We start from the raw sequence: 26,659 nt of genomic DNA on the forward strand, positions 1-26,659 counted from the left end.
TGATAGAATTTGGAATTCGAAAATTCATTTACTATTTACAATAGTAATTAAGTAATACAACATTTTCACGAAATTGAAACTTCATAAAAAATCAAGATAATCAAATCATTATATAATATGTTAATTAATGCAGCTTATGACTTTATAATAACAATCATGATCATCCTTCTTGTCAAATAAGAAGTATTAAGTTGAAGCTCATGGTGATGTGTTAAAGAGCCTAAAAGGGCTAGTGTAGTCTACCACCATCAGAAATTATGAGAAAAAAACAGCAACTAACATATTATATAACACTTCAAAAAGTTCTAACAGAATATGCAAAGTAGCTAACCTAGCATTAAGTTGAAGCTCAAGGCTCAAATTCGTGACCAATTAAAGAGGGAAGAGGGACAGAAAAGTTGATACTAAGGGAATCTTGATCGCACAATGGTGGTACCCTGGTTCAATTTACCTATAAATGCTCAGATATGATGCAAAGGAATATGGATCCCGTGTAGATAAGGATCTTGATCCTTCCTAGGATCAAGATCCCAAACCTCAAGGAGCGAGATCCTCCTCCCTAGAGCACAAGAGAGAGCTTCCAGAGCAAGATTGACCCCTTGGTGGGGAGATCCTTGTAACCATGTTTCAAAACAGAAGATAAATAAGTAACATAAGCCAAATGACAAAGAAATGTATACTCGAAACCACAACGAATGGAAGGAGTAGAAGACCTAGCCAGTGGGTCTCTTCCCTACTTCCAACTCATCTTCTTTGAGGAGGTCCCCCAGACTAGCCTCCCCCTCTTTGCGCAGTCTTAAACAATGAAGTTGCTGGTTTGGAATGTTAGAGGTCTCGGACAACCTTCCAAGAAGGACGCGGTCAAGGACCTAACATCTAAACACTCTCCTGCAGTACTTGCACTCATTGAAACTAAACAACCTGAGCTTGACCGCCAACTCATTCGCCAGGTATGGAGTAGAAGACCTAGCCAGTGGGTCTCCCTAGCAGCGAATGGGGCCTCAGGAGGCATTTGGATTGTTTGGAAACCCTCAGACCACATTTTGAATTCCTCGCACATTGGGGATTTCTCTGTCACTGTTCTCTTGGCTAGCACCTCAGATGGGTTACCATGGAAATTCATGGCAATCTATGGTCCAAACTCACCAACTCTAAGAAATAGGCTCTGGTCAAAGTTGGAACTAGTAGCGTCCCTTCCTCACCCTATTTGGCGTTTGGGAGGAGACTTTAACGTTATCCGATGGTCCCACGAGAGAAACTCCTCAACATCCATTTCCCAGGGAATGAGGGACTTCTCATATTTCATCAACTGGAATGAACTCTTGGACATCCCACTCCAAGGCAGTAGGTATACATGGTCCAACCACACAACCAATCCCACCCTCTCTAAACTAGATAGGTTCCTTTTCTCTCTGAATTGGGAAAAACACTTTCCGAGATCCCTGACAATGGCTCTACCCAAACCCATTTCCTACCACTGTCCCATTCTTCTAGACACATTGGGTGTTAAGAGGGGCCCAAGACCCGTCAAATTTGAACTCCTCTAGTTGCAACAGGAATCCTTACACTCTCATCCAAATTTGGTGGAACTCTTATTCCTCACTCGTCTTGGGATGACCTGGTTACATTCTTCATACTAAAATCCAACTCCTCAAAGCCTATCTCAAGTCTTGGAGTAGGTCAATCCCTAGCAACTTCTCCCAACAAAAATCCTTGCTTCTAGACACCATTCAAACACTTGATCGTCTCGAGGAGTCTAGACTATTGGACGCCTAAGAGCTTGATCTCAGAAACAAGACAAAATAGGAATACCTTTCTACTCTCAAAAAAGAAGAGATATATTGGTTCCAAAGATCACGAGTCAAGTGGTTAAAAGCGAGAGACCTTAACACCGCCTTTTTTCATCAGATAGCCAATTGTCAAAGGAGAGACAATTCTATCTCGATGATCAAAAACAACAATTGCTACTTAACTCAACTTGAAGAAATCGAACAAGCCATTGTAGATTTCTTCAAATCTCTATATACAGCTCCTCCTGGTCCTAGACTCAGAATGTCTTCCCTCGACTTTTTGAGCCTCACTAATGATAGAGCCGCATGGTTAGAGCGACCATTCACAAAAGTAGAGAACCAGCAAGCTATCAATTCTCTAGCCAAATATAAAACCCTTGGCCCAGATGGTTTCCCAATAGCACCCTTTAAGGCCTTCTGGGATATTCTTCGTCCTGATTTCAAAAACTTCTTTGAGGAATTCTTTCTTCGAGGAAAACTTCATAAAGCAATAAATGCCACATTCCTAACCCTAGTTCCCAAAGTGGAAGGGCTGAGGAGATCAAGGACTTCCGCCCAATCAGCCTTTTGAACTCAACCTACAAAATGCTTGCCAAAGTCCTGGCGTAAGGCTTCAACAAGTCCCCCTCTCCATCATTTCTTCATCCCAAACTGCATTCATCAAAGACAGACAGATCCTTGAGGAGCTTTAGTGGCTCATGAATGCATCCATACAAGACACCTGGATAAAAAGCCTGGTCTCATATTCAAAATAGATTGGGAAAAAGCTTATGGCCACGTCGATTGGTCAATCCTTGAGGAAACTATGGCCAGAATGGGCTTCCGAAACCGTTGGAGGATGTGGATGAGAGGGTGCTACTCACACCCTCACTTCTCAATCCTAATAAATGGAACCCCAAAAGGTTTCTTCTCATCCTCTAGGGGTCTGCGCATCCCCTCTCCCCCTTCCTGTTTGCTATTGCTGCAGAAGTTTTCAGTTGTTCTATCTCCCGGGTGTTCCAGATAGGACTACTCTCCGGCTTTAGGAGCAGTAGATACGGCCCAACAATGTCCCATCTGCAATATGCTGATGACACTTTAGTGTTCTTAGACGCTTCTTCAAGTGAAGTGGATACCCTAAATCTCTTCCTCAAATGCTTCCAAGCAGCAATAGGTTTCAAAGTCAACATGGAAAAATAAAAAATGATGGGAGTAGCAATTTTAAATGCAGAGAAAAGAGCGCTTATTCCAAACTGGGAATGTAAAGTGGAGGATCTCCCTACAACCTACTTAGGACTCCCTCTTGGACTAGGCAAACCCAAAAAAAAGACAATGGTCCCAAGTCCTAGATAGGGTTGACAGACGCTTTGGAAAGGTGGACTCCTCTCTATGGCAGGGAGGTCGACCCTGATTAAAGCCACCTTATCAAACTCCCCAGTCTATCTCATGTCCCTCTTTCATATGCCTGCTCAAGTCGGTACTCACTTGGACCAACTCATGCGAAATTTCTTATGATCGGGGTAGGGTGAGAAGACAAAATTCCATCTCGTTGCATGGGATAACATATGTCTTCCAAAAAACCAAGGAGGTCTAGGAATCAGGGTACTTAGAAAACATAACCTCGCTCTCTTAGGCAAGTGGTGGTGGCGTCTACCAACACAGCCTGACTCTCTTTGGGCTCAAGTCGTAAGGAACAAGTAAAGGATACCTGAAGGAGTTTGGATGCCAGAGAAGACCCAAAGACATAATGTCTCAGGAGCATGGAAATCCTTTTCTTCGGCCTTGTCTCACTTCAAAAAATACATTATATTTCAACCTAGAGAAGGTTCCCGTGTGAGATTCTGGTCAGACTTATGGATAGGTACATCACCTCTACGGGAAGTGTTCCCAGCTCTCTACTCACTGGCCATAAACAAAGAATCAACAGTGGCTGAGGAATTGGTCTTATCAGAAGAACGAAGAGTTTGGAATCCATCTTTTCGGAGGAACCTAACAGAAGAGGAGATCAACCATTTTCAATTGCTCATAACAGGCCTTCACTCTCTCTTTATTCCTAACCAAGGGCGAGACGCTATGGTCTGGACACCCACTCCATCGGACGTTCTCGGTTGCCTCCTTTTATAAAATCCTTTCTCAGCCTCCCACCTTTCCAGGCAACCCCACCTCAGTGGGATTCCTATCCCCAACAAATGTGCATTATGCCAAAATGAGGAGGAGTCAAATCCCCACTTATTCATACATTGTGACTTCTCCTTTGAATTTTGGGGCAAAGTATTGCAACTCTTTGACATCGAATGGGTCACTCCCACTACTATCAAAGCGCTCGTCTCTCATGATCTACTTTCTCAATGGCCGAAGACTGGCAGAGTCCTTTGGAACGCTACCTTAGCGGCAACTTATGGACCATTTGCGTGGAAAGAAACAACATAATCTTCCAAGGTTCAAAACTACAAGTTTCAACACTCCTGCACAAGGCAATTTCCATGGTTACTTTCTGGGCCTCGAACCACAAGGTCGACTCAGGTATACCAAGGAGTCTATTCTTTCCCCAATGGAAAAATATCCTCCATCACCGCCCACGACAGCCACAAAGATCCAGCGTTTAGCAACCACCACCAGAAGGAATCATTAAGTTAAATTTTGATGGTTGCTCCTTCGAGAATCCTGGCCCGGCTGGGGCTGGGGGGGTCTTTAGAGACCACCAAGACAACGTACTGCTTACATTCTCAGAGCATCTTGGCTTCAAGGATGCACATAATGCAGAAGCCTCGGCCCTCCTACAAGGCCTGAAAAAGTTCAACCGCTCTTGGGGCTTACACCTCATCATAGAAGGAGATTCAAAAAATGTTCTCTCATGGGCTAGTAGGACTACCTCTCCGCCATGGTACCTAACCACTATCTTTGATGAAATTGACCATATTTGCAGCGATATGGACATCTCTTAGAGGCATATATGGAGGATGTCCAACGACTTCGCAGATCGCTTGGCGAAAGAGGGAGCTAATATGCAAGTATAGGTTCAAGCCGGGGTCGACTCCTTTTTTGCACAGGACCTCTAGCACAGCTCTTCAACATAGCGTATTAGTTGGCAATTTTAGGGGCCTCCTGTAATTTTTGAAAGCTTCATGTAAATCCTTTAAATCGGGCGGAATCTATAAGCCCCCTTTTTTGTATATGATACGCTGACTGCTTTTTACCGATCCACCCCTAGCGGGTGAACTCAGACTTACCAATTCTTGTACACAACAATTTCAGCAATACAATGTTAACTTTATCTCAAAAAAAAAAAAAACCAAATAGAAGGACTAGATTGCCTACCCGACTTGGAAATAACAGAGTCGGAAGAAGAGGAAATAGATACTTGCCGATACTACTCAGTCATCCCAACATGATCAACTACCAGAAGAGTGCCACCAGAACCTGCATCTCCTGTAACATTCTGATGGACAACTAGAGACTTACAAAACCTAGTATAGAAGAGATTTAGAAGAAGAACCAGATTGAAAAGGTGTGGGATACATAAGAAACTAAGGTAAATAAGCACACTACAAAGGTTTGGGACAATTCAAATTATTAAAGTAAAAAACCCCTTCAAAGAAAGAAACATGTTTGAAAATACATAATTTATCACATTTGAGATCACAGAAAGGATAACCTTTTTAGTGGTGCCATATCCCAAACAACATAATGAACAAATCAAGCATTGAGTTTATTTCTTTCAGTGCAACTCAACATGTCAAAGCAATTACATAAAAAAACACGCAATATGGAGTAATTTGGTTTCTGACTAGTCAGGCACTCAACAGGAGAGACATCAGCAAGACCTTCTGTAGAAATTCTGAAATAAGTGTTCACCACCAAACTAAGTCAAGAGAGTCATCATGTTCTTTTCTTTGAGTTCGAATCGTTAGTAAAAGGCAGCAAGCACATCACAGACATCAGATTTGGTTTTCAAAGGATAAACTAAGTATGACAAGAAAAATCATCTACAAAGATAACGCTAATGCAAGGAACCAATTTTGGACCAAACCAAGGGAAGGGCCCCACACATAAAGATGAACAAGTTCAGATATCTTCTTACTTTTAATTTCAGTGAGAAGAGAAGGTATGCTGACATTTTGGCCTACAGACATTAATCATAGTCTACTTCATTATGGAGAGTTTCAGGAAAACTACATGAAGAAGGAATAGTTACCAACTTAAAAGCTTCTTGAGCCTATTAGAACCATAGTTGCCGGGAGCGGGAGCTGGTTCGGGTCCACAGAACTGTGGACGGCTGGAAGATCCCTGAGATTGGGATCGCAGTCCGTATGATCCTGAAATGGTGGAGCTCGAACCCTGTCTAGGAGAATCTCGATTCCATGTAGAAGGAATCGAAGGAAACAAATTTAAGGAACCGTGAACTATATTGCTAGGAACCGTAGGTTCCCTAAATCAATGGAGCTTTATCCTTGTGGTAGGGAATCTCGATTCCTTGTTGTAGGAATCGCAAGAAGTGAATAAAAGGATTAGTGAACTTTATTACTCGGAAGAGAGGATTCCCAAGATCAATGACCTCACTCCATGTGGTATGGAATCTCGGTTTGAGATTTTAGGGTTTGCAAGAGGTGAATTAAAGAATCGCGAAACTATATTACTAGGAACCGAAGATTTCCTAGATCAATAGACCTCTATCACAGTCGAAGGGATTCTCAACTCTATGTCGCAGGATTCACAACAATATTGGAATTTGAGTGAAATATTAAAAACCTTTCGTTTGTTCTAATGTTGAGTTCGGTTTTTTATGAGCATATCCACTAACCCTTAATTTAATGCGCAATGCAGGTCCTCCAGCGTTCATCGCCCCTCCACTCGCGAATGCCCTTGTCCTCCTTGAGAAGTCTGTATCATTAGTTGTAGATATTAATTATTAAGTTATTTTGCAATATATTCTACGCCCGCGAGGTATTCTAGGTCCTTTGGGATCTGGTGTCTCTAGATAGGCCCAAGTTCAATTTGTAGAGCATAGATAATTAGATATTTAGAACTAATATGTCTATTTTGAACTTCTCTGAGCAAAGATTACAGAATAGTTAGAACTAATATGTCTATTCTGGTTTCTGGATTTTTGGACTTCTCTGGAGTACTGGGAGGTAATCATCATGTGTAACGTGTATTTTTCTGCCAATACACCCTTCCATCCCTAAAATTGAAATAATGTAATCACCAGTTATGATGGAAAATTGAAAAAGTTGTAAAGAGGCAAGGACGACTTCTTTCACCAAGTGAAGACAATGATTGAAGTTGAAGTGTTGAACTATTGATACATTGAAATATTTAGGTATTGCCCAGTTCCGGAGTATTATCACATTTCATATTGTATCTAAGGTTAACTATTATCACCTTTCATATCAGTGCCTAAGGTTCGACATAGCACATGACAAACCATGGCCAGCCATGGCTCAGGTAAGGGACTTTCATGTAATAGATGATGATGGCAAACGATGCCTGGGGTTGGCGGAAGCTTTCAAGTTGCATTTAATTTCCAGAAGTGCAATATCTAATGCAAAATTGTGAAACTTAAATTTTCGAAAGGAAGGCAGAAAGTAAAAGCTTTTTGCGTGTTCAATTATCAACCTTTCAGGTAGTGCCAAGCACAAGCAAAGGTTATTGTTTGTACATTGTTGCAAGGGCCAAAAGCAACATTCGGTTATGAAATTTTATTGGAAAAAGTTTATAAGGGTGAGGCCCTAAACAATTAAATTAATGTGCACCTCAAGAATTCACTAAAAGAGGTTGTTTTGATGCCCAAAATCCTCAAATCGTTCATCTTGACCTCCAAACGTGTATGTATATAGAAAAAATGGATTTCGAGCCCTGGAAATAGTGCATCTTGTAATGCATTTTTTGGACCGTTAATTTTTAACATTTTCAAGTGTTCATAGATCTGCTTGATCTAGACTATTTTTTAAGCTTCAAATTTTATAATTAGATATGAAAATAAATTTTCAGGCCCAAAGATTTCCAGTACTGAAACAACATCTTTCGACACCATTTGAAGGTGGGCCCTACTTTGATTGTTTAGGGCCTCAGCCTTATACAATTACACCCAATTTTATAATATTGAAACAGGTAAGTAAAAGTTTCAAACTTCAAACTTGGTGTGATGAACATTTATAATCACTATGGCATCCGTTCAATATATAATGGATTCTCACTACGGAAAACTGAAATGTAGATGCCTTAAAGAGGAATCTCATGAGAGAATGAGAGCCACTAATTGGAGATTCATGAGAGGATGAATAAAGAGCCACTAATTGCAGACACAATCTACCGAGGTTCCTATGACTATCATCCACAGTTCCACAAGGATTGCTTAAATTGCAACAAAGTATACTGTACTTCTTTCAGTTCGCTACATTATAAAATAATTTACCATGTTCATAGTTTCAAAGCTCAATACCTTAACAAATTGTAGGTTTAAAATTTAAAATACATTGATGCCAATATCCTAATGGAGACATAGTATCATGATTCTAATATAATCAAGAACTTTATGCACAGTCTTCATATCATATTCGTTATCAACTGTTAAAGAAAATGTAGATTGACACTTGGGGCTGATTTATCTTGCTACTGAATAAGTTTGTAATTCATGAGAAAATAAAAAATATAAAACACCATGTCACTAAAGCCCTCCAATCACTATAATCTAAGGAGTTAATTCTTGTCCTATTTCTGCCTTTGGAATGCTACCGTGGAAAACAGTATCTAGAGGCAGAGTTGTGGGTTCGCACAAATCACCTAGAGACAGCCTACTTCATAATAAACTTGAAAATTAAGCTCGGAAAGAAACAAATGCCTTATAACATTCGAATGATTACAACTGCATTAATAAAATAATTTATAAGACTATAGAAAGGAAGAAAAGTTTGTCGGTCCTCCAACACTATCCAGCACTTGGACCAACGAATTGGAGGCACGCAATTGTCGCCCTTCTCAAGCCCTATTGGAGTTATATTGAAGTTGTGGCCTGCCCCAGTTACCAACCCTAATTGCTAGTCGCCCGCATCAACGTCCAGGAGGAATTGGAAGCACTGGAGGTGGTGGAGTTAAGGGAATGGATTCATTGGAGGTGTACAAGGAATACTCACCAGGACAAGAAGACAGGTTAGTACAACATGGGTCAGTAGGGTGTGGAGAACACAAGAGCAAAAGGGGTTGGGCACAAGCTGGCAACAAACATCCAAATGGCTGGGGCATAAAAGATTGGACACCTTGTGATGGTGTTGGGTTCAAAGAGACACTTTGAGTCTGAAAGGTGAGGATCACCAGAGGAATTGCAACAAGGTAAATGTGTGCATGTTGTTGACCACGAGAAGTGAGAGTCCCAGGAAGAATGGTATCGTTGTCTAAATATTGAATAGGGATTCTGAGTTTCACCTTGAGAATTTACATTTACCATCCCTCACCTTAACGATACCATCTTGGCCCATTGAAGCACTCGAATCTTCTATGTGCCCAATGGTATTTGCATGACGAAAGTCACGGATGACGGAACCAATGGAATAATGAATAGATCGTTTCCATCCTTTAGGGTTCGCCTATTGTAACAAAAATGATCTTTATTTCAAAACCTACAAGAAATGAGAATCCTTATTAGATACGACTCAAGGTTTATAAAAATTATGGTATGTTATGATTAAAACTTGCTTTATACGAGAGTGCTACTTATGTGGACCATGATCAAAACTGTTGGTAAAAGAGGATCCTATCTATGAGAATCACAGTCAATACTTACTGGAAACGCGGTTCCCATTTTCAGGAACTGTGGTTCAAAAGTAGAGGATTCGAGAGTTACAGAAATGAAAAAACGAAATGACACGTACAAAGAAACATGGTTCCCAAATTTGGGAATAGCAGTTTAAAAGTAGAAGAAACAAGGACCATAAATCGATAATTCGCGAACCCATCAAGATCCCCTGATGGAACCGTTCCCATGGCGGTTCTAAACTGGGACTGTGGCCGCCCACACGGTTCCCCCGACTATAATTCGAACCAAAGTGACCTAGACACCTACGCCAGATCTGCCAAGTATGGAGAAACTGATCTGACACTCTGATAACTGATAAACGGCCACTAAGAGGCTTCAAAAAGCAATTTAAGCAAAAGAGTTGTCATACTTTATGACCTCTATGAATCAGCTTTCTTTATGATATTCCCTATATCAAGCAAACATCACAAACGAACTAACAAGCAATTTGACTAAACTACAGGAAAAAGTTTACATAAGGTTGCAACCTTGCACCATTGAAGTAAGGGGCACCTCAAAAATCCCACAAAAAGCGTGTTTGGGTCTTGGACAACCCTCCAATTGATCATCTCGACCCGAAATATATAGACATGAAGAAAAAAAGAATTTTAAGTACAAAAAATAGTGCATCCTGTAACAAGTGATCTGGACCATCTATTTTCAAGACTTTCATGTGTTTATTGATATTCTTAATTTGTAACGTTATTTAAATTTTAAATTTTATACCTAGGGATGCAAATAGATTTTCAAGCTACCATGAGGTTTATGACATCGGAACGGTATCTCTATCAAATTTTACAGGTGCGTCTTACTTCTACAGTATTCAGAGGTAAACTTAAACAAACCTCACCCCTAAATTAAATAGCAAGTTCATGATTACCTGAGGAACAAACAATATATTGGACATACTAAACAGACAAAGTCTCAATGCCTCATTGAACCTACTTTGCTCATTACTGAGTTTAGAACCATTAGTAGTGTAGAGTGATTTATTTCCTTCAAAGAGAAGTAGAGAAAATAGTAATTAAGTATCCCCAGCCATATGACTAGCTGCACTACCCAGACAAAGTGAGAACTGGATTACACACTAAGAATACCTGACAACGAAGAGCGTGAAAGTGGTTGAAGACCTACTGAGGTGCCTCCTTGTAAAGAGATCCATGAGGGATTAAATAAGAAGTAGCTACAGCCTGAGTTGGAAATGATTTTGCTATTGAATAACTCATGATGCAAGAACTTTAGGAGGAAGTAGGAGTGGCTTAGAATGCTCTTCAAGTGGGCTCCATTGCTTGAAGAGAACTTGTATTAAGTTTATAATATCCAAGATAAATCAGCAAATAACTGATATTAAAACAAAGCAGTCAATTTAAAGCAGATTTTATACTCGGTTAGCAGGCACTAAGCTGCGTATATCAGAATTGGGTCAAACTAGAACCAGAGATAGCTGAGACAAGGTCGAACCAGGCCAGTATTGGTTTTGCTCACACTACTTTTACCCCATGAAAATATTCCTAAGAGAAATCCATGAGACTGGTATAATCTTGAATGAAGCCCCAAAACACTTGAAATGAATATTTAGAACACCAATTCCGAAAAAAGTTGAAAAACCACTTAAATCCCCTTGAAAAGCTTCAAACTTCTTTATTTAGCTTCAAAAACTGTCAATATGTACATCAGTGGAATTGTGAGAACAAGAAAAGAAAAATAACCAAGAAATTTAGGGTTTCAAGTGATTATATGGAACTGTACCAACACTCCTACAGACTGCTAAAGTGATTGTCATACTACCAGCACAGTGATCACTAGTTCACTACATAACAGCTACAGTGATCACTATATGCCGCTGCAGTTCTGCTACACTCTAGGGTTTTGAACTCCAAAACAGATTCAAGATTTCAATTGATATCACATACCACAGATTATTAGTGACCCATACAGTATTATCTGATTTTGTGTGCAAAACTTATTTCGCTATAGATTTAGACAGATCATGGGTTTTGATCATGTTAGAATCAGAGATACTTGGGCAAAGTTCTTATTAATTAGAGTTCAGGATTAATCCATATATACAGATGGTTGGGTTGAATATGACAAAGCTACCCAAAAACTAGTTAACAAATTACACAGCCTAAAATACAAGACTAATATACATCTTAAAGTTGTTTATTCTTTATTCCACAACATTCCCACTCCTATTACTAGTGCACTTTATGCGTTATTGACTGCATACTACAAGAATTCAAAATTAGTGGAATAAGGCCTCTTATGGGGATAATGCCTTACTGTGATCTTCTAAAGGTTTGGAAAGGCATGAATAATCTAAAGTCTAAACTCTAGGCTTAGGGTGATGCAGTTGAGGCAGAGACCTCATGCTTGCTCATTAAGATACCATTTCTAAGGTGCTCTCTACCAGACAGGGGCAAAGAAATTGACATTTATTACAAAACAAATAATAACAAGATTCACTATGAAGATGAATGATTTAAAAACAAGGAAACGAGACCATTTACCAAGGTGGTCACAAAAAATTTGACCATTGGATGTGAAATTGAATTGTTGCATTTATTCCACGGACCATACACAAACCTCAAAAGACACCCAAGCTATCAACTTTCACATCGGATGGTTATAAATAATTGTAACCTCCTTGTATCAAAGGTAAATGGTCACATTGTATACAACCCTTAAAACAATGAATTCATCACAGAAACATATGAAACTGCCATTTGATGGACATCAGAGAAGCAATATCAGTTAAGAAAGCAATCAATCTATCAAGATTTGGGTTCTTTTCTAAAAAATTCGAAGTAAACAAAATCACCATTCATTTATTTAATGAAATAACTCTTAATTTCTTATAAACTTGAAAGGCAAAAAGTTGCACCAGTACACATTCACATACCCACTTGAGGCTTCACAGAGAGAATTATAACTTCACTTTCTTCAACAACCTGTCAAAAGAAGTCAAGAAATGAAGAAATAGCAAGAGAAGATATCGCTGTTGTATAACATATAAAAATAAACAATAAAGAAACGGCTAAGTCATTGTTTGCATACGATGATGGCTCTTCACAGTGAACGCTTCAAATATACTGACAGAAATCTATCATCTAACATTTGTAAAAATTCATCAACAACAATGAACTTGAAACTGAAGAAGGGATTTAAATTTTAGATTTGGGCTAAGTAGCATGATAGTTTTTAGGAGTTGGTAGTAGGGAGAATTAAAACATTTGTTTTCTTTTTTGTGCATGTATGTTGTAGGGGGGGGGGGGGGGGGGGGGGGGGAAGAGCAGGGAAGAGAGGAAATCGTAGTGTGTGAAAACGCCCAGGAGGACTCTCCTTGAAGTGGGATCTATCTTTGTTTTCTTTTTGCACATTTAATGTGAATTTCTATTTCACTCTTAATTTGATCTTATTACTTGGTATCAGAGCCACGCCTTGGTTTAGTGGCCGAGAGTTCACTTCTTTGTGGATGGACATTGGGTCTACTAAATCTCACAAGGCGAAAGGGATGGAAAGCTAGAGTTAGTGATGACCAACATAAGTGAGAAGCTCACTGCCATTAACCTGATAATATATCAAGTTATGGCCAAAAGAATGAGGGAGTCATCTGAAACACATTTCCCCCAATTGGGCACGAATGAAGGTTCTCACCAATGAAGGGAGGCCAATGGTGCGGTGCAAACTCAATTAGTACAATTACCTTTCCCTTGGTTGATGGGGATGATCCTACAGGGTGGATCCATCGCTCAGAGCAGTTTTCCGGTTTCAGCAGACACCATAACTACAGAAGTTTCCTTTGGCATCCTTTCACTCAGTAAAAGAAGCAACCCAATGGTTCCAATGGTGAGAAAAAGGAAAAGAAGTTCCTACATGGCTGAATTCACTTAAGCCCTTTGCATTCAGTTTGGACCTACAACATATGAGGATTTTTTTTTTTTTTTTTAGAATGTTCACTTGTATTAATAAAGAAAAGGTCTACAGAAAATGAGGCAACCCTATGAGGATTTTCAATGGTGGATTGATGAAATTGTTGTAAACTTCCTCTGTCAAGGAGTATCAAACTCAGTTTGAACATCTACCAAATAGAATTGTAGGATAGACAGAGCCAATGCTGGTACTTTGTTTTGTTATGGGTTAAAGGATACCGTAGGATGTACCAATTGTTCAGACCCACCACGATTTCATCAGCTATAGGGCTTGCATGTCTCCAAGAAGAAAAACTAGAAATTCATAGATTACAAACCAAGGGTACCGATAGCAAGCCTATCATCTCCAATGCTCATTCCAGATTGAAACCGAGTAATGCTCCTATAAAGTAACTAACACCAATAGAGATGAGTGCTAAATGGGAGAAAGGCTCGTGTTTTAATTGTGATGAAAAATTTAAGCCATGCTACAAGTGTCACAACAACTTTTGCTAATGGAAGGGGATTGGCACAAGGAGGAAACGAAGGAAGATGATGTGGAGTAAGAAAAAGACATTCCAGAGATTTTGTTGCACACAATGATTGGGTGGCTCCACCTAAGGCAATGCAGATCAGGGGACACATCAAACAACAGCAGGTCACCATCTAGATTGATTCAGGTACTGCACACAATTTTATGAGCCAAATCTTCCAAACAAATTGGATACAAGGTGATTGAAGATGAGCATTTCCAGGTAATGATTGGATGAAGACGCCTACCTAGCACTCTTCCTTGCTCAAAGGTACCCATTGTCATTCAAGGGTTTCACTTTGAGACTGAACTCCATTTTTTTTTCCATTGGCTGGATGTGATGTGCTACTTGGGGTCCAATGCTTATAAACCGTGGATGACATAACTTGGAACTTCATCATGTTAAAAATGAAGTTCAAAGTAGGCAGGACAAGTAGTCCTACCCTCATGAGGCGGAGACGTCGTCGTCCTCCTCCTCCCTCTCCCTCCCCTTTCAACTGGAATCTTATCTATGATCTGTACCCCTAGCCATCCCGGTGTGCTCCCCTTCCCCCTACCAGGCCGCGGCCCCCTCTTCGTGCGTTCGGCCTCTCCGTCTTGAAGGAGAAACAGGCCCCTCCACCCATCTCTTTGCAGGAGGCTTCAGCGGCAACGGCCCCCACCTCCTCCTTCCCTTTTTCCTACTCACAGGTAACTGCTCGCCCCTCATCTTCCTCTGCTCCCATAGCATCTCCTGTGGCCTCAAAGGGGTGTTCTTCCCCCCCTTTTAAGGCTTCCCCGTTTTTCCCTTTCTTTGTCTCCATTCCCCCTAGAGAGTCCTCCCTTCTTCAATCCAAATATCTTGCCTCCTTGGTTGGTACGTTCCAGCCCTCACGAGACAATGCGAGAGGAATAGAAAAATGGTGACAAAACTTTTGGCAAGACCCTAACATCACAGCTAGGCGCCTCTCTGGTGGTGACTTTCTTTTCTCTTTCTCGTCCACAGAACATGCTTGTCAGGCGTTACAGAACTCCAACTGTTTAGCCTTCAAGGGGGCTACCCTCCGTCTTCAAGCTTGGACCCCTTTGGAAGGGTCCTTTAGAAAGCGCAAAATCTGGCTCACTCTTCACCACATGCCCATCATGTTTGGTCTCCGTCCACTTTTCGAAGAGTGGCGGAGGCCTATGGCAGTTTTATTTCCATTCACTGGAAGTCCATTGAAACAATTCTGCTTGGGTCCATCCGTCTTCTGGTGGAGGTTCTGGATTCAAAGCTCATCCCACCTTGTGTGTGGATTGAGGCTGATATCCTTGTTTACCCTATATCTCTCTCTTGGTCAGAGGCTTCCCCCCCCCCCCCCCCCCCCTCGGCTAATTTTCTCAACTACCGGCCGTCTCCCATGGCAAAGGGCCCTTCACTCTCGTCCTAGACCACTGTTTCCCGGAATCCATGCCACCACCAACGGCGCCGCCACTACCAACCCCATGGCCCCGCTCCAGTCGTGGGCCGCGCTGGGCCCGGTCCTCATGCTCGCCCCCAGCTCTCCACTTGGCAACCATGCAGCGCCCCTATGCCAGGATGTTGGAGCCACAGCTTAGCCTCGAGCCCACCCCCTTTGGCTCTTGTCCCAAAGCCGGCGGGGTAGCAAAACTCGGTGGGTCCCCCTCGGGCCTGCCGACCCCTCCTCCACACCGACCCGGGAAGGAGGTAATAGTGGATGGTGACCACCCTTTCCCCCCTAGACCATCGAGCTGCGCCAGTGACCCGGTTTCCCCTTCGAAAGGCCTTTTGGGCTCCTTCCCTAGTAACTTGACCCTCATCCCAAGATTCTCTGTCGAGGCTCCAACACCTGTCCCCGCTCTCTCTGCTCACCCCTGCTCGTTGCCTCGCATGCTCGACATGCAGTCAACAGCCTTGCCGTCCCTCCCCCTCCCCCCTCGCCTCAACACTTGGCTTCTCACAGCCGCCTTCCTCTCCCTCCTCTCCTACCTCCGTCTCGTCTGCGCCTGGATCTCCACCACCTGTCCCCTCTCCCCCTCCCTTGGGTGAGGTCTCCCCACCCCCTTTTCAAACTATGCCCTCTCATCTCTCCTCTCCCCCTTCTGGTTCCCAGGGGGTCCCCTCTCCCTCCTCCCCTTTTTCGGCCACTCCCCCATCCCCTCAGCCACCTCCCCCTGGCTGGCCCCCTCCCTTGCTTTCTCATCTGGCTTCCCCTTCTCCTTCTGGTAGCCGAGAAGTCAGCCCTTCTCTCAACCCTTGGGCCTTCTCACTGCTTTCTTTTTCCTTCCTGCCACTACACCTTCTTTCTGAGAGTGGCTTTTCATCGTCCTCCTCTGTGCTGTTCTCCTCACTTTTGTCAATGGAAGTGGACACCTCCCTGCTCCCCTATGGCATCCTTGCAGTGCACTCCCTTGACCCCTCCCCCCCGACCCGGCCTACCTCTCCTCTCTCCTCGCCCCTTACTTTCCCCAATCCTCGCAACTTGTCCATATCGATAGGATCACTACCGTTCACTTCCCCTACCCAACCTTTTCTCCCTGCCTATTTGCAACTGTCCCCCACCCTTACCCCCACCACTACATGTCACTTTACAACCCAACCCCAGTCCAAGACCTCTCAATGCTTATGGTGCAATAGCCCTTTCCCCCGTTTTTTCATCCCCTTTCTATGGTGCTTTCCCTCCCCCTTCCTACCTGGGTTACCTGCCGGCCCCCTCCCCTGTAGTTCCCGCTGAATCCCTCCTCGCCTTTGACACGTCGGAGGTCCCTATGTCTGCAGCGTCCGCTGACCTACCTCCCACTCCTACTTCAGTGGACTCACCACCTTTGCCACCTGACCTTTACAGTTCTCAATTATTCCCCCCACCCTCGGAACCGCCCTTGGAATCACCTTGGCCCCTCTCCCCGCTAGGTTCTCAGCCTAACAGTATCTGCCTAGAACCCCTACCACCCCCTCCTCTCCTGCTCCCATCTCTCCCCCCGTGGCAGCCGCAAAAGCCGAGAGGGTCGACGAGGATGGGGACAACAAAGTCGCACAAAGAATGAAGGAGATTTTTCGGGTTATGGGCTTCGAACACGACAGACCTGAAGGCCCGGCGCACCGCTTCATGCTAGTTGATGCCCATAGTCATGCCAAGGTGAGCGCAAAAGGTCAAAGGGAGCTGCCTAATCTCTTTTTCTCTATTAGCTATAACAAACACCCTGACAGTACCCAAACTCCTTCCACCACCCCGGTGCTTCCCTCTTCTAGGCGGTCGGTCAGGGTTGCCTCCCCCGCTATTCCTTCCTCTATCAATGCAGATCCTATCCTGGAACATTAGAGGGTTGGGACAGAAGTCCAAAAGGGACTCTATTAGGGACCTCTCTGTCAAACTTTGTCTGGCCATCCTAGCCTTAACTGAGACCAAACAGTCGGAGCCTGAACTACAGTTAGTCGGCAGTGTGTGGGGTAGAAGACCCTACCAATGGGTTACCCTACCAGCAGAAAGGGCCTCTTGGGGAATTTGGGTTCTCTGGAACCCAACTGAGCACCACCTCCATTACTCTCACATAGGCTCTTTCTCGGTCACGGTCCTCCTCTCTCGGGTTTCAGACAGGTTTCCCTTCAAATTCTCTACTATTTAAGGGCCCAACTCTGCCTCTCTCCGTTCTCACCTTTGGTCTGAGTTAGATTTTGTTGCTTCTTTACCCCACACAGCCTGGTGTTTGGGTGGGGATTTCAATAGCACCAGGTGGTCATACGAGAGGAATCTCAATCCAAACATCTCACAAGGCACGCTCGATTTTTCTAACTTTGTGTCCCGCCAAGAACTCAAAGACATCCCTCTCCAAGGGAATAGTTATACTTGGTCCAACCACTCTGCTCAACCTTCCCTTGGTAAGCTGGACCGTTTCCTACTCTCTCTGGACTAGGAAGCCTCCTTCCCTGGCTCCCATGCTCTCACCCTGCCTAAACCCACCTCGAATCATTGCCCCATCCTGTTGAATACCAAGCTATTACAAGCAGGCCGAAACCTTTTCGCTTCGAACTGGCCTGGTTAGAAGAGCATTCTCTCTCTGGTCTTATCCCTAGTTGGTGGTCTTGTTTCTCATCCCAGGTCTCGGGTGGAGCTGGTTTCAAGTTTCAAATCAAACTCCAACTTCTCAAAAAGTCTCTCATTACTTGGAGCAAATCTCTACCTGGAAACTACTCTCAAACTAAAAACTCTGCTACAATCCATTCAAGATCTAAATGGGATAGAAGAGTCCAGACCCCTCACAAAAACAGAAGCTAACCTTAGAACCCAAACCAAGTTGGACTACCTATCCACCCTCAAGAAAGAAGAAATTTTTTGGTACCAGAGATCCAAAGTCAAATGGTTAAAAACAGGGGACCAAAACACTGTCTTCTTCCACCGCATAGCAAACTGTCGTAGAAGAGACAATTCGATATCCACTATCAAGGTGGATAATCGCTATTTGGTTCTGCCCGATGAGATAGAATCCGCCATCATTGCTTATCTCAAGTCTCTTTATACTGCCCCTTTGAACTACCGACCAAGAATGACCACTCTAGACTTCTTAACCCTTCCTACTCATTGGTCATAGTGGCTGGAACGACCTTTCTCAGTAGAGGAAAGCACCTGTGCCATTGACCAACTAGCCAAAGACAAAGCTCCAAGACCGGATGGACTCCCGGTGGCCCCCTTTAAACCCTTCCTGGGTACTTTCTTACCTGACCTCTGTAGCTTCTTCGAAGAATTCCACCATAGGGGGATCTTAAACAAAGCGATAAAAGCAACTTTTATCGCTCTTGTTCCCAAAATCGATGGCTCAGAGGAACTAAAGGATTTTCGCCCCATTAGCTTGCTAAACTCTTCTTACAAGATTCTGGTTAAGGCTCTGGCTTTGAGACTCAAGCATGTCCTCCCACTGACCATCTCCTCGTCCCAATCTGTCTTCAACCAAGATTGGTGGATTCTGAATGGGGTAGTGGTAGCTCATGAGTGCCTGCACACTAGGCACTTATCAAAGAAACCGGGCTTAATTTTCAAAATTGACTGGGAAGAAGCCTATGACCATGTCGATTGGTCATTACTTGATGAAACGATGGCTAGGATGGGTTTGGACACCTTTGGAGAAAGTGGATGAAAGAATGTATTTCCCACCCCCATTTCTCTATTCTTATAAACAGGAGCCCAAAAGGGTTTTTCCCTTCATTGAGGGGCCTTCGCCAAGGGGACCCTTTGTCCCCCTTTCTCTTCACTATTGTTGCAGAGGTTTTCGGCAGGACTATTTCCCATCTTTACCAGGAAGGTCTTCTTTCAGCCTTCCAAAGTAGCTCACAAGGCCCTTCGGTGTCACATCTGCAATACGCAAATGATACCTTAGTTTTCCTTGACGCATCCCCACTCAAAATCGACAACCTCAGGCTCTTCCTTAAATGTTTTGAGATTGCCACTGGCTTCAAAGTCAACATGGATAAATCAAAAATGATGGGGGTGGGTCTGACAACACAAGAGATCAGAGGCCTTATTCCTACTTGGGATTGTAAAGTAGAGGACCTCCCCACCACTTACTTTGGCTTTCCTTTGGGTTTAGGGAAGCCCAAACAAAGACAATGCGTTCAGATTATTGATAGAGTGGATATAGGCTTCTGGCTGGCTGGAAAGGAAGGTTCCTCTCCTTGGCAGGCTGCTCGAAGCTGGTCAAAGCTACACTAGCCAATGCCTTGATTTACCTAATGTCCATCTTTCACATGCCAGCCTCGGTTGCTAACAAGCTGGACCAGCTCATGAGAAACTTTCTTTGGTCTAGCCAAGGGGAAAAAACCAGACATCACCTTATCTCTTGGGACAGACTACCCAAACCCCACGGTGGCCTAGGTATCAAGGATCTGAGAAAACAAAACCTAGCTTTGCTTGGAAAATGGTGGTGGAGATTGGCCACCCAACCTAACTCTCTCTGGGCACAGGTCATTCTCGACAAATACAGGATCCCAGATCACAAGTGGGTGCCCGACAAGACTTCCCATAGTAGGACTTCAGGAGTCTAGAAATCTTTAGCTTCCTCGCTTGCCCTTTTCAACCAATCTATTTGTTTCCATCCTAAAGAAGGCACGAGAGTGCGTTTTTGGTCCGACCTTTGGATTGGACATTCCCCTCTGAGGGACCTTTTCCCCCTTCTCTTTAACCTCTCCAACAAAGAGTCCACCGTAGCTGAAGAAATGGTTATTTCAGGGAGTCGTAGGTTGTGGAATCCCTCTTTCAGGAGAAACCTAACCGAAGAAGAGACTTCACTCTTCATTTCTCTGTCCGCGGCCTTACACCCAATCTTCTTATCTCCATCAAGGACTAATTCTCTGGTGTGGACTCACTCTCCGTCCGGAAGATTCTTAGTTGCCTCCTTCTATAACAAACTTATCCAACCCCCTACTTACCCCCTGAACCCCACCTTTGTCCTGTCCAAAATCTGGTCAACCATAGCCCCTCCAAAAGTCCAAATGTTCAATTGGATAGCCTGCCACCAACGGTCTCTCACAGTCGATCAACTTCATAAAAGAGGCCTTCCGCTTCCTAAAAGATGCGCTATGCGCCTGCAAGAGGAAGAGACGAACCTGCACCTTTTCCTACATTGCAGCCAAGCTTTCAAGCTTTGGAGCCTAATACTTCAACTGTTCCATATTCATTGGGTACTCCCACCCTCGGTTAAGGCTCTCACCTCCTCCTATTCTGACTACCATTGGCCTACGGCCGGCAGAACTTTGTGGAAGGCAGCTATCACTGCTACCTTATGGGTCATATGGCTAGAAAGGAATGAGAGGGTGTTCCGAGGCCTCAAAAACGAAGTTCCAGTGCTTTTCCATAAGGTTACTTCCCTAGTAACTTTTTGGGCTTCTACCCACAGGGACTTTGTAGGGATCCCTTCTAGCACGTTTCTCAGTCAGTGGGAGAATATCATGCACCTCCAACCTCACAAGAATCAAAGACCTCACAACTGGCAGCCCCCTCCAGAAAACGCTGTCAAACTCAACTTTGATGGTTGTTCGCTAGGGAACCCTGGGCATTCAGGGGCAGGAGAGGCATTTCGTGATCACAATAGCAATATCCTCCTCACCTACTCAGAAAATGTGGAACAAGGAGATTCTCAGTTCGCTGAAGCTTTGGCCCCTCTCTTGGCCCTCAAAAGGTTCAACCCCTCATGGGGTCAACTTTTGGTGGTGGAAGGAGACACCCAAAATATCATCTCTCGGGCAGCAAGCACCTCCCCTCCTCCTTGGTACCTCTCAAGGATTTTTGACAAAATTCACCACATATGCAGGGATATGAACGCCTTATGGACGCATACCACGCGAACGTCGAACAAACTTGCTGATCTTCTTGCTAAAGACGGAGCACGGGCAAGTGTGGAAGACCCCGACCGGTCCATCTCTTTTTTTGCTTTGGACCACGAAGGGCTCTCAGGACTGTAGTTAGCCCTTCTTTTTTACTTGTACTCGGACAATCTTATAAGCCCCATTTTTTGCTACACCACAATTTTTTGTATTTGGCAGGAGACGGCCAATTTTTTTGTAAAGGGTCTCAGGACCTATTTTTTTGACTGAGATACCCATCTCGTCGGTACTCGAGGTGCTCTCTCTCCCCTTCACTTGTACTCACTCAAACGGCAATACAAAGTTAACATTATCAAAAAAAAAAAAAGTAGGCAGGACAAGTTATGTCCAAAAGAGTGGCCAGCTGGAGAAAACTTGCTGAGAGGTTGCTACATCAAGAGCGATTTGGGGTTTTTGTTCAATTAGGTCTGCACGAAGGGAGGACAGAGCCAAAAATGGAAGCATTCAATTGTGTGTGCAAGAAGAGAGGTCAAAGCAAAAATAGAAACACCTGACAAGGAGAAACTCTTGACCTGATTTGCAGACATTTTCATTGAACCAAAGAGTCTGCCACAGTATCAAACACATGACCACTGAATTCCACTCATGCCAAGTAGTAAGCCGATGAATGTGAGGCTATATCGCTACCCACAGATACAGAAGAAAGAAATTGAATGTGTTGCTTAAGAAATATTGGAAGCCGGAATCACTTGAAATTGAATGTGTTGCTTAAGAAATATTGGAAGCCGGAATCACTCGACCTAGTGTTAGCTCTCGGGTGCAACTTACTTCTCAAAGCTTGATCTACGATCAGTATATCATCAAATTCGAGTGCACAAGTGAGACATTCCAAAAACAACTTTTCGAACTCATAATGGCAACTATGAATTTATAGTAATGCCATTTGGTATGATAAATGCTCCTTCAACCTTCCAAAGTCTTATGAATGATGTAATTAAGTTTGCTTTAATTATTCTTTGACAATAATTTCATCTATAGTAAGATTTGGACTGATCATTTGAGCCACATAGCTATAGTAATGGAACATTTAAAAAAGGATGTTGCATGTCAAAGGTACCAAGTGTTACTTTGGTTGCAAACAAGTTGAGTATTTAGGCTGTGTGATATCAAAGGAGGGAGTGACAGCTAATCTTAAAAGATTTCATGCAAGGTAGATTGGCTAAAGCCTATGAGGGGCTCCTTGGGGTTGACGGGCTACCACCGAAAATCCGTCAAGGATTACATTCAGAATCTCAGATCGGTGTTCCATTTTCGTAGGATGCCTTTAGATGGGATGAAGAGGCAGAGAGGGCATTCAAGGTTCTCAAAAATGCAATGACCACCATGCATGTCCTTAGGTTGCCTAGTTTTGCTTATTTATTGCAGAATGTGATGCTTCAGACACGAGAATGGGAGGGGTGGTATTGCAAGATGGTCATCCCTTGGCCTTCACAAGCAAAGCATTGATAGGAAGGAACACACTCTCTTCACTTATGATAAGGAGATGCATGCAATAATTCACGTTGTTTCAAGAGAGCATCCCTACCTCCTTGGTCGGCATTGTACAGAACATAGGAGCCTCAATTACATTATGGAGCAAAGAACAACTTCTTCGCAATAGCAAAACACCAGTAGATCGGCACGACAGGTGGGCGATCCAGAACTATATTCCGGATTTTAAAACACAAGAAAAACCATCTTCTACTCAGTAAACCGAGTCAAGGGAGTCAGAAAAGCGTTTTTTAGCTCGGCGTATACATGGGCACACGTGTTGAACTTGCAAAGATGAAGACGAAGTCATGGCAAGGTTAAAAAATTACATGAAGGGAGAGTGGTGCTCGAAGTGAATGTGATTTTTTAACCTTGTCATATGCATATAGATTACACAAATCATATGCTTCATATGCATATAGATTACAACTAGCAAGTATTGATCATGGATCAGAAGTGCCCTGATTAAAAAAATTAATCATGGATCAGAAGTGTCCATGAAATCTGCATTATTTATTGATGAGTGACTTTGTGAGGCTGAGTTTTGATCCTTCACATTCGCAAGTCGTCTCTCTCATAGAGGATTTGGAAAGACATCTCCATATGTGGGTGTGCAATCTCTTAGCCTAACCGTTCACAAGTGATTTAAAATGCAATGGCACTTTGAGAAATGCACATCGTCCTAAGCTGTAACAGATGCATACAGAGTGGGCGAGAGAGATTCATAGAATCAGAAAGAGAGAAGTGATAGGACCTTGATGTTGGATTCGTAGACATGGACGCCAAAGGAAGAGAAGGCCTGACGGCGAGCTAGGGTGCGATGGGCAGTGCGCATTCTGGAGGCAGGAAGAATGCCGGATTTGTCCACGCCCCTGGCAATGGCTTCCGCCATTTTCCCGGCACCTATAAACCCTAATGTGTACGCCTCTGTTATAGGAACCGCCATCTCCCCAGCTCACCCTCTTCAACTCCAACTACTACAACTCTTTAAGAGACAGAATCTCCTCTTCTTTCGAAAAAAAAATTTTGAACGGAATGAAACGCCTCTCTCCACAAAAGAAATTTCAAAAGCCTATTCTGTCTCTCTCTCTAAAAAAAAGACAAAGGACTCTTCCCTCCCTCTTCTCTCTCTCTAAAAAAAATGCAAAAGCTTCCTCCCTCTCTTTAAGAAAATTAGTTTATGTAAGGTTACAACCTCATAATGTAGGATTAGAAATGCACCTCAAACATCCATGAAAAAAAGGTAGTTTTAAGGTTAAAAAACACTCTAAGATCTTGACATCGGGATGTAAGAATATAAAAAGAAAGAATAGATTTTGAATACAAAAATAGTGCATTTTGTAACATATTATCTAGACGGTCGATTTTTAGGATTTTCATATACTTATAGTTCTCCTTGATTTTAACCATTTTAGAGTTTCAAATTGTATAATTAGATATAAAAATAGATTTTGAGACAAGGGTGTGGTTTTATATGATTGCAACCTTAAACAATCCAATAAAAGTGCATCTTCAAATTTTATCATAATATGTAATGTTGGTGTATCTTAAAATCTATTTTCATATCTAATTATAAAATTTTAAACTTCAAAAATGGTTCAAATGAAGTAGATCTATAAACATATGAACATATTGAAAATAGACGGTTTAGATAATGTGTTGCAAGATGCACTATTTTTTGAGTTCAAAATCTTTTATATTTATATATTCATACATCTTGATATCGAGATGATCAATTAGAGGGTTTTTCAACATTAAAACAATATTTTTTGATAGATTTTTTAGGCGCATATGTAATTCTATATTTTAAGGTTGCAACCTTATACAAACTTTTTCCTTGAGATAATCTTGATAAGTTTTTACACCGAAATTATACCAAAATTATATATTATTGTAAAATTAAGAGGCTTAATTGGATTGTTTAAGGTTGCAACTTTATAAAAACTGCACCAATTTTTAAATAAATTTATCAAATTTTACTTGAAACTCGGCAATTCGGATTGAGAATTGCTAATCTTAATTAGGTGGGTAGAGAATCTAAGTCTCAACCCCCTAAAATCCTCTTGATTTTATTATTTTCACCTAAATTTTCCGCCATTTGACATATCCAAAACACCAATAGATCGGCACGACAGGTGGGCGATCCAGAACTATATTCCGGATTTTAAAACACAAGGAAAACCATCTTCTACTCGGTAAACCGAGTCAAAGGAATCAGAAAATCGTTTTTTAGCTCGGCGTATACATGGGCGCACGTGTTGAACTTGCAAAGATGAAGACAATGTCATGACAAGGTTAAAAAATCACATGACTATAATCTTTGTAAAAATTACGATGACCATCCCCCGCTGGCTTTTTAAAGGAATTATACCCCGAAGGAGCATATTGTATGTTTAATCCCTTTCGTTAAAAACCCTATCTAGAAGTATTTTTCGGACTCAAAATATCACGTATAGATGTGCCTAAAAACATTGCGTCTTTAAAATGAATATAGACCGGCCAATTTTTTATATTTTATATTCTATTTCAAAAAATTTATTTTATTTCTATTTATTTTTCTTATCCATTTTAGATAGGGTGTGGTTTGCATAGGGTTTGAACTTTAAAGAATCAAATTAAGGTGCATCTCCAAAATTTATCATAAGATGTAATTTTAGTATAAATTTTTTTTAAGATGGCCTGAGAATCTATTTTCATCGCTAATTATAAAATTTTAACCTCCAAAAACAATGGTTCAAATCAAGTAGTTCTATAAATATATGAAAATCTTGAAAATGGAAAGTCCAGATGATGTGCTGCAAGATGCACTATTTTTTGGATTTGAAATCTCTTTGTTTTTTTTATATTTATATACCTTGATGTTGAAATGATCAATTAGAGGGTTTTCAACATCAAAACAACATTTCTTGAGGGATTTTTGAGTTGCACTTTAATTTTACATTTTAAGGTTGCAACCTTATATAAACTTCCCTTTTAGATGTCTATTATACTATTCCATCATAGTTTTAATTAAAAATAATATTAAATTATTGTGTTTATTAAATATTTCATATAAATAATAAATAAAATAAGAAATAAATAAAACTAATTATATTATATAAATTATGTTATAATAATCAAATAATAAAAATTTAAATGATAATAATTACTTATAATGACTCCGGTATTTCTAATGTAGGACAAGTTAAGCTATCCAATAGCAGAAACACTGAACAACCGGTGTTAAATACCGAACATGCCTTGAGTAAAAATAGATCAGAAAAATAAAATAGAAACACTGGACAGAAATAGATACATCGGTACTTCCCTCCAAATTTATATTTGATTCAAAAGTACAATTGAAATAAAATTTAGTATAATATAATATTTTATGTTTTGAAGTATTTCATAGATACAAATATTTATTTAGATTTTAATTAAAACTATATATATATATAATGATATAATAGTAGAAGAGAAATCTAAAATACATTAGGAAAATATTTACCAAAAAAAGATAAAAAGTAAAGTAGAAATTTAAATATTTAAAATAGAATATAAAAATATAAAAAATTAGTTGATTTATATTCAATTTTAAGACGCAATGTTTTCAAGCACATATAATTTTTCTCTTTTTTAAAGGTTAATAACTAGTTTGGTACGTCATATAACTGATTGTTGGGTCCAAAAGATAATTCTAAATAGGGGGCTTTTTTTACCAAATGGAGTAAACATATAATATACTCCCTTAGACCATATAATCTTTTTACAAAAGGGCGTGAACTTGCCTTCTTCCCCCTTCCTGTCATTGCCGGAAAGGATCGGCAATTACATGAGAAGAAAAAAACCCCACTA

General features: G+C 41.6%; 1 protein-coding gene across 3 annotated transcripts in view; it reads right to left on the bottom strand.

Annotated features, from left to right (window-relative positions):
• The window catches only part of P5CR (pyrroline-5- carboxylate (P5C) reductase), a 34,857-nt gene extending 11,052 nt beyond the window's left edge, over nucleotides 1-23,805 (bottom strand). For all 3 annotated transcript variants that reach the window (XM_088864154.1, XM_006843290.4, XM_088864150.1), the window contains exons 1-2: nucleotides 23,580-23,805; nucleotides 12,464-12,512 (exon numbers count right to left, since the gene is read on the bottom strand). Coding sequence is in view for 1 of the 3 variants with exons in the window: in XM_006843290.4 (XP_006843353.1) it covers nucleotides 12,464-12,512; nucleotides 23,580-23,771 (241 nt within the window). In the remaining 2 variants the exon portion in view is untranslated. The remainder of the gene's footprint in view (nucleotides 1-12,463; nucleotides 12,513-23,579) is intronic.
• Nucleotides 23,806-26,659: the final 2,854 nt, after the last annotated feature.

The sequence above is a fragment of the Amborella trichopoda genome, chromosome 1, assembly GCF_054954075.1.
Source record: "Amborella trichopoda isolate Santa Cruz 75 chromosome 1, AtrichopodaSantaCruz75HAP2 v2.0, whole genome shotgun sequence".
NCBI classification, from domain to species: Eukaryota; Viridiplantae; Streptophyta; class Magnoliopsida; order Amborellales; family Amborellaceae; genus Amborella; species Amborella trichopoda.